At 37.8% G+C, this 11,458-nt stretch overlaps 1 protein-coding gene across 11 annotated transcripts in view; it reads left to right on the top strand.

The window, feature by feature from the left end:
• Positions 1–2,861: 2,861 nt before the first annotated feature.
• LOC123566424 (chromodomain-helicase-DNA-binding protein 1-like) overlaps positions 2,862–11,458 on the top strand; it is a 63,549-nt gene continuing 54,952 nt past the window's right edge. For all 11 annotated transcript variants that reach the window (XM_053549912.1, XM_053549916.1, XM_053549911.1 and 8 more), the window contains exons 1-2: positions 2,862–2,948; positions 3,181–3,291. In XM_053549912.1, the coding sequence (XP_053405887.1) occupies positions 3,283–3,291 (9 nt within the window). In that variant the 5' untranslated portion in view covers positions 2,862–2,948; positions 3,181–3,282. The remainder of the gene's footprint in view (positions 2,949–3,180; positions 3,292–11,458) is intronic.

Below are 11,458 nucleotides of genomic sequence, written 5' to 3'. Positions count from 1 at the left end.
AGACTCCCGCAAGCGTAGATGTCTAGTGAGTTATTCTGTGCGCCTAATAATTGATTAAGGGTTTGTGAATTAAGTGTAACACCTTTCAGTTCTGAAAAGTATTTTACATTAAATAGAACTTTCTACTTTAATAATATTAAGGCTATTTAATTATAAACAGGTTTTATTAGTTTAAACACTCAATGTTAAGCTTGACAGTCCCCGGTATATCTCTGTTTATATCCCAATGATCGGTTCATTTATGACCTAAATAAAGCCTATCATTTGTACATGTACAATTTTATACCTATAGGTGGCTCAGTGGCCTAGTGGTAAACGTCGCTGGATTTGAATCACTGGCTCGGTTCGAAACCTCGCATAGGGTATGGGATTTTTCATCTGAGGAAGCCATCCAACTGGCTTACGGAAGTTCGTTGGGTTCTATGTGAACTTCTATCAAGATGCCCGCCCGTTCATGTAATAATACACGGGAGGCACATAGTATCTTTTTTAGAAAGTCACCATATTACTTGTATGCTAACTGTGTCAGTTTGAAAAGAAAATAGAAAATAAAAAAAAGAATGTCTGAGTTCTTTTCAACTGATGCAAATAAAAGTTTTGGTCGCAAATTGTGAGAATATATCGCGGCAGCGGAACTAGTGTGTGTTACGCATCTGATTTAATTGGGCAGTTGTTACCTGCGGCCTGAAGTATATTGGAATGCAACAAGTAGTATAGCACATGGGGACTTGGTGATTTCACGTGACTTTTTACCGATATGCGATTGGCTTATCGCATTTATGCAACGCAGTTTTTGCAATATAGCTAGCACTCTATATGATATATAAAGAAATGTTTGTGACCTGAATTCCTCATTCATTATTTCATATAATTTATTCAAACTTTCAGCAATGATCAATATTGATACCTTATTGTGCATAAGGGTTTTTATGTTAATTGCTCTTCAATTTCCTAGATCATTATGGTCCTATGTTGTCAAGCAAGTCCATGTGAAGGCATGGATCACATTTGTGAAAGCTCTAGTAAGGTATTTCAGTAGTCAAGGAATGCGACCAGTTGAGCTAAAAGTTATGTTATACATGAAAGGGAAATATAGTTATTTTTGCTCAAAACAAAAACTTTCAGAATTAAGAAATATATAGTTCATATATCTACTTGTAAATCATGTAGAATGGAGTAGATCTAATATTTCTTACATTTAAGCGTAATGGTATAATAAAAAACAAAACACTAGTACGTTATTCACCCATAAGTAACTATCAAGAAATTCTGGTCTGTATAACTTCTGGCCGCAGGAAATCTTTCGACTTGTATTATCTATTGAATGGCCCTTGTATGTATTTGGAGGAGGCGGGGAAGGGTTATAGTAATAGTAATAGTAACATTACAGTATCAATACAGGCCCGGAACCAGGACCGGGTAGAGAGGGCTCGTGCCCGTCCCCCCCCCCCCCCCCCCACTTCCCCTGCCCCAGTTGGCTGAGAAATGACCTATACTTATCAAAGATGCACCTTTTACTTTGGCAAAGGAATAATATTTTCTCAAAATTCAGACCCAGAATCGCACCAGACGCCACCATTCATACCTCCTCATAAGGGGAGTAACCCTTCCAAAATTCAAAATTTAGACCTAAAAATGCACCAAAAGCCACCATTTTATGCTTGTATTTCAAAAATTTCCAGAGGGAGGGCCCCCTGACCCTACCCCCCCCCTCCCTAAAATGAGGGAAGAACCCACCAATAAATGCATCAGAGGTCACCATTTCATACCGGTATTTCAAAAATTTCCCGGGGGTAGAGCCTCCTGATGCCACTTTCAAACCTGTATTTCAAAAATTTCCAAGAGTGAGACCCCCTGATCCCACTAACATGGGCAGAGGAGAGGCCCCTCCCCGTACCTACACCCTAATGGAACTATGCGCATCGGCGGTGACATCTTCCTAGACTGGTGCTTCCCCACAACCCCCCCCCCCCCCCACCAGTCAAATATTTCTGGAACCGGGCCTGCATATAGGTTTGATACTAGGGATATAACTTATGTAAGGATTTATATACGTCAGGGGCGTAGCTCTACACTAATATATCCAGGTCCATATGCAAGCCCAACAGTTTACCGGGCGCCGCATATATCTCTGTGCGAAAATCTTGTCTGTAAAGTGTGTCGGAGCGTATTTCGAAATTCCGGCATATCTAAGAAGAAATATCATGTAGGCCGTGGGGGGGGGGGCTATCATGCGCGGATCCAGTCAATGGGTGGGGGTCCGACCCACCTATGACAAAACATGTGTCACACTAAATATTTTTACGTTTTTTGTGGATGTTAGCCGTTTACAAGTGCAGAGTTGTCAATAAATGTTCCCCCCCCCCCCCCCCCCCCCCCCCGGAAAACTTTGAAATTCAGCTCTTCATTTTCTGCATTCTGGGGCATTTTAGGAGCATTTAAGAACACATTTTCCACTGCAGTTTTATATACAATATACCTCTTATCTTCATATTTTTATGAGCTCACTTGTTAAATTTGGGAAAAATAATAAAATTAAGTTTTCATAAAGGTAAAATTCTTTGTTTCTTTGAGATAACCACATACACTTTCAATGCGCTCCTAATGTTGCCTTTTCGAAAAAAAACATTTTCTTTCTTTTTTTTTAGGATTTTCCAGGGGTCTGGACCTTTCCCCCCCCCCCACCCACCCACCCCGCACACACACACACACACACACCCACCCACCCACACATCCATCTGGACCGCGCATGCCTATTGTGGTTCAGGTGAAGTTACACCAGCCCTCTTCACCAACTCGTTTTCTGCAACTTTTGGTAGAACCCTCATTTTAAAATCCCAGAATTCATCATTGAATATTTTATTGCAAATGGCCGCCATGTTTATTGTTGATCGTTCTCTTCGAGCACGATGAAATTTTAAAGTTTTGGGAAAGTTTTATGCATTCTGGTGGGTAAAAATGCATCTATTCTCTTCATTTTCATCCGCAGATTGTTAAGAAATAATTGCTTAATCGATTTAGATGGTACAGTATCGTATTTTGCATTGTTAAGCGGGAAAATGTAACCGTTGTAGATTTTTCATATGAAACAGTATATCAGATAGTGTTATGTTGTTAAAACACAATTTAAAGTGAAGTTCAGATAAAATTACAACTCTAAAAATGATTTTTGTATTTTAGTATGCCTTTGTGACGTCTGCAGATTTTTGGCACACGTGATCAGTCTCCATTTTCAGACAAGAAACCCTCGAAATCCGCCATGATGAATTCAGACGAAGGAAAATGAGCAAGGTTTGTACATAAATTTTTACTTGTTTATTCGTTTTGCAACCGTTTCTTTTATGAATTTGTTGCTTGGATAGGACACTGTTATGTTTCGTTATATCGAAAAGCTATTAAATGCGTCATATTTCGAATGAAACACAACTTTATCATCTTGTTTGTTCGACCTTGGGCAGCCATCTTGATTTTCAGAGATGAAAATTTTCATGAAAAGTTTACGGGTAAATTCACTCAAATTGTTGCAGATATGAATTAAATACTTGATTATTTTCCTTCACTAATGTCTGATGTACATTATAAACATGATTTTACCTATTTTGCTTGTGTCATTAAGTGGCAATTCTGTTTTTTATAAGTATACCCATGATTTTTCTCTGTCTTTTGGAATTTACTTCAACATACCCCTTGCTTTTTATTTTTAAGGATTTTGAGTAGTATAACTGTTTGTACCAGGCTGGAATTTGCATATTTTTATCTTCAAACATAGAGTTTTTATCTGAACCAAATTTTAAGTAATTTTGAGTGGGACCCATTTTAGCAATTTTAGCTTACTTTTGAACTTAGAAATTTTGCAGAGAAATTGCATATATTGTCAAAAACTTGATATAAAACATTAACATTCATCTGTTACATTCGAAGTTCATTTTTGAAGCATGTATTTTAGGACTTACTGTGCATGTTTTATATGATTTAAATGCTTGTATGTGTATTTTAAAACCAATTAGACAGGTTTTGCTGTAAATGTGAACATAGCATTTCTTTGAGCGCTTATTTTCATGTACTGATGTACATTCTGATCCATCTGTTTATTAACAATACATTATGACTTTGTTTTTGCATTAAGTGTGTTCATTTGCCAACTATTTACATGAATGTTGCCTTTAAAAGGAGTAAAAATTAAAGCTTATCAACTAAATAATTACTCGGCTTTACTTCAAGTGTCTTTTCAAAGGACTCATACTAGAGAATGTCTTACACTTAAGAATAATGTGATTTCTTATTCTTTTGGTATCAGTTTTTATACAATTATTTATATGAAATTAAGAGCTATGCAGAAACAGTTTTGTTCTAGTACTTATACCGGTAATAAATTTACATAGCTCTGATTTTAGTGGGGTTTTTTTTGTCCAGGGAAGTAGCGAGTGTAAGGCTGTTGTTCATTCAGTTTAGTGAATAAAAGCTTATGTTTCCTACAGGTTCAACAGAGACTGAATTAGATGTATGTGACATCATTTTACTTGTAACACAAATGAAGTGTTATTGCTGAAACTTGTTGCTATCAATTAGAAACAGCTTAGTTAAATACTTCAGTAAAGGGAGGCAATTGGATGAACATGTTTTAAGTTGAAGTGAATACAAGCCACTCAGCATGCTCAGTAAGGCTTTGAATACATTTGTGTAAATGTGTGCAGTATAGTTATTGCTTAAAATCTTAAATTCTGTAGAAGGAGAATACAACTTCTTGCTTGAAGTTTGTTGAGATGTAAGGAATTATTTCATCATCTGTGCCATAGTGAGGATGCTGAATGCAATCAACACCCGAAAGGGAGAGACCACTGCTTGGTCCAGTTTTGATATCTTTGGTTGCAAGTCTAGTTATTAAGCATCCGATATAAGCCCAATGAAAAGATGTACATTAACAGACTTTAACAGAGGTTGCACAACCCTACTATTAGGATGTTTATGGGGCTCAAAGGAACTTCATAGTTTCAATTTAAATTCACTTCTCTATAGACTGGAATCAGGGAATAATCTGTTCTAAAACAGTTACTTGATTTATCCATAACCTCAATCTTAGGAGTTTCTTGAATGCCTCAGAACTGAAAAAAACTTGTTACATTGCAAGCTGTGTTGCTGCTGCTGCTGAAGAAGTCTTTGCAAGCCATTGGAAATGTGTATGCTATTTCTGAACATATACTGAAGTTGAGGAAACAGTTTCAGAAGAATGAATTCAGCCATTATCATGTGCACCCTTGATATTGGGTAGCAGGAAATAAGACATGTACTTCTAAATAAATAATGGCATGGTTTTGACAGGATTGTTTTGGTACAAAGGGAAACACAGTGAAACCTGTGCATGATTTGGAGCTACAAGTTGTCTTGATGGCACATATTGGCAATAATGCAGTGTCATACTTTATAAACAAGCCTATCAACACATATTTTTAACATTAGGAAAGAAAAAGAAAGTATTTAAAAAAGTAAACTGTTCAATTCCTGTTTAAAATGGTTTTGGTTGTGCCTGTTTTGGAATACAGTCCAGTACTTGTGCAGAGGTAAAGAAGAAAGGGTGGTTTCTGAGCATTTGCTGATCTGGAAATGCTTTTATTGCTAGTATGTTGTAAGCCATTTGCTGCTTGTAGCTTCCAGCTTTTAGCATTTCCATGTGGACCATGTTTATGTATGTTGTTTGGTTTACTTACTACCACCTTCAGTTCCAGGAAAATTTCATATGGATTGGGTTCTGATGAACATTCTTTGTTTGTGTCCATGATTTGCAGTGTCTGAGGGTGTCGACTGAGCCCACTTTTGTTTGCTTCATGTCACATACAGTTTTAGGGGTTGAAGTGGCACTTTTCTATGAAGAAAATCCTTTGTTTCTAGCCAGTTGTAGTTTCTGGGGAAGCCATGTGGACATTGAATCTGAAAGTCAATGTTTGCTTCTTGCCTCTGACAGTTTCTGTGGCCTTTCATGTTCCTTGCATCTGAAGACCTTTCTATGTTTAGTTCTTGGTACTCATAAGTTCACTTGTAATTTCTGGAACTTTAATGTGGACTAAATGGAAAGCAGTCAGTTGATGGCTCTTGCTGCTTGCAGGATTTCTAGTGGACCTTGTATCTGAAGAACATCACTTGGTTGCTTGCAAGGTCTTGAAGTTTCTGTGGATGCCCTCGGAAGGTCTCCTTTTGGACTTCTTGTGAGTTGCAGTTTCTGGAAATGTTGTATGGAACTCATCCTTTTCTTGCTTTTTGGAAGTTACATTTTCTGGAGAGGTCTTATGGACCTTTCATCTGAAGGTCAACATTTGTTGGCTTTTTGCCACTTGCAGTCCCTCAGGATGCCATGTGGACCTTGGATGTGATTTTTTTGTTTGCTTCTTGCCTCTGATAGTTTCTGTTGCCTTTCATGTTTCTTGCATCTGAAAGCCTTTTTTGATTCTGTATTGTCACTTGTAAGTTCACTTGTAATTTCTAGAACTTTCATGTGGACACTTTGTCTGAAGGCAGTTATATTTCGGCTCTTGCTTACAGCTACTCACACAGGTTTTGGGAATTTCAAGTGGACCTTGCATCTGAAGGTTTTTGAGACCTTACTCTTGAAGCTTCTGTCCTTTCATACATACATTGTATCTTGAGGCCATTCTGGTTTGCTTTTTGCCATTTGAGTTTCTGGAGATATATTGTCAAACTATCTGTCTGTGATTTTGTCACTTGCACTTTTTGGAGATATTGTATGGAGCTTTAGTCTGGATGTATCCTTTGCCATCATTTGAAGTTTCAGGAGATGTATGGAACTTTCATTAGGAGTTAATCCTCTGTTTTTCATCGTTAGCAGTGTATGGAGGTGTTGTATGGAACTTTCATCAAAAGGTCATCCTTTGTTTGCATTTTGCTGCTTACAGTTTCTGGAGGTGTTGTTTGGAACTTTCATCATTCTGAAGGTCCTCCATTGTTTGCTTTTCACCATTTGTAGTTTCTGAAGATGTCATATGAAACGTCCATTTGTATGTCATCCTTGGACTTCCATCTGAAGGTCGTCTTTTGTTTTCTTGCCACCATTTGCTGGAGATGTTGTATGGATCTTTCAGTTGAAATTAATTCATTGTTTGCTTTTATCTAATTGCAGTGTCTTCAGATGTCATATGGAACTTCATATGAAGATTGTACTTTTTTGCTTACTCTTAGTTGCAGTTTCATGAGATGTTGTATGAAACTTTCTTTTGTTTGTTCTTTGCAGTTTCTTGACAAGCTTTTGTTAGAAGGTCATCCTTTGTTTGCTTTTCGGCACTTGGCAGTTTCTAGGAATGCCATGTGGACTTTGCATCTGAAATGTAAATGTATGGTTAGTGCCTCTGATATTTTCAGTTGCCTTTCATGCTTCTTGCATCTGGAGGACTTTCTTCATTTACTTCTTGTCACTTGTAATTTCTGGAACATTCATGCAGCACTGTATCTAAAGGAAGTCAAGTGAATGGTCCTTGGTTCTTGCTTCTTTCAGGTATTGGGGATTTCAAGTGATCCTTACATCTGAATAACATCGCTTGTTTGCTTCTTACCTCAAAGTATCATGTGGTCTGTCATATGGACATTATATCTTAAGTAATTCTGGTTTGCTTTTTGCCATTTGAATCTTTCGGAGATGTATGGAACTTTTACAGAATGTTACTCTTTGTTCACTTTCATTTGAAGTTTTATGAGATGTTTTATGAAACATACGTTTGAAGTTAATCCTTTGTTTGCTTTTCATCATTAATTTAGCAGTTTCTGGAGACGTGGTATGAAACTTCCATCTGAAGGTCATCTTTAGTTTGCTTTTCACTACTTTGAGTTTCAGAAGATGTGTTATGGAGCTTTGTTTGGAGGTTATCCTTGGACTAACATTTGAAGATCATCCTTTGCTATTCACCATTTTGCAGTGTCGGAAGATTTGTTTGTGACCTTCATCTGAAGTTAATCTTTTGTTTTGGTTTGTGTGATTTGCAGTTTCTTGAGATGTCTTATGGAACTTTTGTCTGAAGGTCATTCTTTGTTTGCTTTTTGCCATAAAATTTGCAGTTTCTAGAAATGTCTGACAGAACATTCATCTGAAGGTCATCCTTTGTTTGCATTTTGAGATTTGCAGTTCCTAGAGATGTCTAAGGGAACTTTCATCTGAAGGTCATGATGACCTTTGTTTGCCTTTTGCCATTTGCAGTTTATGTTTATTGGAACTTCCATCTGAAAGTCCTCTTTAGTTTGCTTTTTACCATTTCGGTTTCTGGAGATGTTCATGGAACTTTTGTCTGAAGGTCATCCTTTGTATGCAGTTTCTGGAGATGTGTTACGGAACTTTTGTCTAAAGTCATCCTTTGTTTGCTTGTGGCCATTTTCAGTTTATAGAGTTGTCAAATGAAACTTTCATCTGCAGGTCGAGCCCGCCCGCTTAGCTCAGTAGGTAAGAGCGTTGGTCTACGGATCGCGGGGTCGTGAGTTCGATCCTCGGGCGGGGCGTATGTTCTCCGTGACTATTTGATAAACGACATTGTGTCTGAAATCATTAGTCCTCCACCTCTGATTCATGTGGGGAAGTTGGCAGTTACTTGCGGAGAACAGGTTTGTACTGGTACAGAATCCAGGAACACTGGTTAGGTTAACTGCCCGCCGTTACATGACTGAAATACTGTTGAAAAACGGCGTTAAACCCAAAACAAAAAAAACAAACATCTGCAGGTCATCCTTTGTTTGCTTTTTGCCATTTGCAATTTCTGGAGATGTCTAAAGAAACTTTCGTCTGAAGGTCAACATTTGTTTGCAGATGTCTAATGGAACATTCACCTGAAGGTCATCGTTGGTTTGCTTTTTGTCATTTGAGGTTTCTAGAGCTGTTGAATGGAATTTTTGTCTGGAGGTCCTCTTTTTGTTTGCTTTTTGCAATTGGCAGTTTCGAGAGATGGAATTTTTGGTCTAAAGGTCCTCTTTCGTTTGCAGTTGCTTGAGATGTCTAATGGAAAGTTTGTCTAAAGATCATCCTTTATAGTTTCTGGAGTTGTCTTATTGAACTTTCATCGGTAGGTCATCCTTTGTTTGCAGTTTCTGGAGATGTCTTATGGAACTTTCATCTGTCGGTCATCCTTTGTTTGCTTTTTGCCATTTCCAGTTTCTAGAGATGTCTTATGGAACTTCCATCTGAAGGTCATCCTTTGTTTGCTCTTTGCCATTTGCAGTTTCTAGAGATATCTTATGGAACTTTTGTCTGAAGGCCATCCTTTGTTCGCAGTTTCTTGAGATGTCTTGCAGAACTTCCGTCCGAAGGTTATCCTTTGTTTGCTTTTTGCCATTTGCAGTTTCTAGAGATATCTTATGGAACTTCCATCTGAAGGTCATCCTTTGTTTGCTCTTTGCCATTTGCAGTTTCTAGAGATATCTTATGGAACTTACGTCTGAAGGTCATCCTTTGTTTGCAGTTTCTGGAGATATGTGGAACTTTCGTCCGAAGGTTATCCTTTGTTTGCTTTTTGCAGTTTCTAGAGATGTCTATGAAACTTCCGTCTGAAGGTCATCCTTTTTTACAGTTTTTGGAGATGTCTTGCGGAACTTTCGTCCGAAGGTTATCCTTTGTTAGCTTTTTGCCATTTGCAGTTCCTAGAGATGTCTTATGGAACTTCCATCTGAAGGTTATCCTTTGTTTGCTTTTTGCCATTTGCAGTTGCTAGAGATGTCTTATGGAACTTCCGTCTGAAGATCATCCTTTGCAGTTTCTGGAGGTTTCTTATAGACCTTTCAACTGAACGTCATCCTTTGTTTGCATTTTGTTGCAGTTTCTGGAGATGTCTAGTGGAAATTTCATCTGCATGTCATCATTTGTTTGCATTTTGCCATTTGCAGTTTCTGGAAATCATGTCTTATGGAACTTTCGTCTGAAGATCCTCTTTTGTTTGCTTTTTGCCATTTGCAGTTTCTCGAGATGTCTTATGGAACTTTCGTCTGAAGGTCATCCTTTGTTTGCTTTTTGCCATTTGCAGTTTCTAGAGGTGTCTGATAGAACTTTCATCTAAAGGTCATCCTTTGTTTGTTCTTTGCCGCATGCAATTCCTCGAGATGTCTTATGGAACTTTCATCTGAAAGTCATCCTTTGTTTGCTTTTTGCCATTTGCAGTTTCTGGAGATGTCTAATGGAACTTCCATCTGAAGGTCATCCTTTGTTTGCTTTTTGTCAGTCATCCTTTGTTTGCTTTTTGTCAGTGGTAGTTTCTGGAGATGTCAAATGGAACATTCGTCTGAAGGTCATCCTTTGTTTGCTTTTTGCCATTTTTCAGTTTCTAGAGGTGTCAAATGGAACATTCATCTGAAGATCCTCTTTTGTTTGCTTTTTGCCATTTGCAGTATCTAGTGGTGTCTTTTGGAACTTTCATCTGAAGGTTATCCTTTGTTATTTTTTTGCTGTTTGCAATTCCTGGAGATGTCTTACGGAACTTTCATCTGAAGGTCATCCTTTGTTTGCTTTTTGTCATTTGCAGTTTCTAGAGATGTCTTATGGAACTTTCGTCCGAAGGTTATCCTTTGTTTGCTCTTTGCTGTTTGCAATTCCTAGAGATGTCTTATGGAACTTTCATCTGAAGGTCATCCTTTGTTTGCTCTTTGCCATTTGTAGTTTTTAGAGATGTCTTATGGAACTTTCGGCTGAAGGTCATCCTTTTCAGTTTCTAGAGATGTCTTATGGAACTTTCGTCTGAAGGTCATCCTTTGTAGTTTCTAGAGATGTCTGATGGAACTTTCATCTGAAAATGTTTGTAGGGATTTTCTGTTGACCTTGTGTAAGGTCATTCTTTGTTTACTTTTGGGCAATTGCAGTTTGTAGGGATTTTCTGTTGACTATGTGCAAGGTCATTCTATGCTTATTTGTGGGCAATTGCAGTTTGTAGGGATTTTCTGTTGACCTTGTGCAAGGTCATTTTTTGTTTACTCCTGGGCAATTGCAGTTTGTTGGGATTTTCTGTTGACCTTGTGCAAGGTCATTCTTTGTTTACTTTTGGACAATTGCAGTTTGTAGGGATTTTCTGTTGACTATGTGCCAGGTCATTCTATGTTTACTCCTGGGTAATTGCAGTTTGTAGAGATTCTCTTGTTGACCTTGTGCAAGGTCATTTTTTGTTTACTTCTGGGTAATTGCAGTTTGTAGAGATTTTCTTGTTGACCTTATGCAAGGTCATTTTTTGTTTACTTCTGGGCAATTGCAGTTTGGAGGGATTTTCGGTTAACCTTGTGCAAGGTCATTCTTTGTTAACTCCTGAGTAATTGCTGTTTGTAGAGATTCTCTTGTTGACCTTGTGCAAGGTAATTTTTTGTTTACTTGTGGGCAATTGCAGTTTGTAGGGATTTTCTGTTGACTGTGTGCAAGGTCATTCTTTGTTTACTTCTGGGCAGTTGTAGTTTGTAGGGATTTTCTTTTTACTGTGTGTATGGTTATTCTTGATTT

Source organism: Mercenaria mercenaria, chromosome 8 (genome assembly GCF_021730395.1).
Source record: "Mercenaria mercenaria strain notata chromosome 8, MADL_Memer_1, whole genome shotgun sequence".
Classification (NCBI taxonomy): Eukaryota; Metazoa; Mollusca; class Bivalvia; order Venerida; family Veneridae; genus Mercenaria; species Mercenaria mercenaria.
Note: the sequence above shows the minus strand (reverse complement) of the source record. Positions and strands in the feature narration are given on the sequence as shown.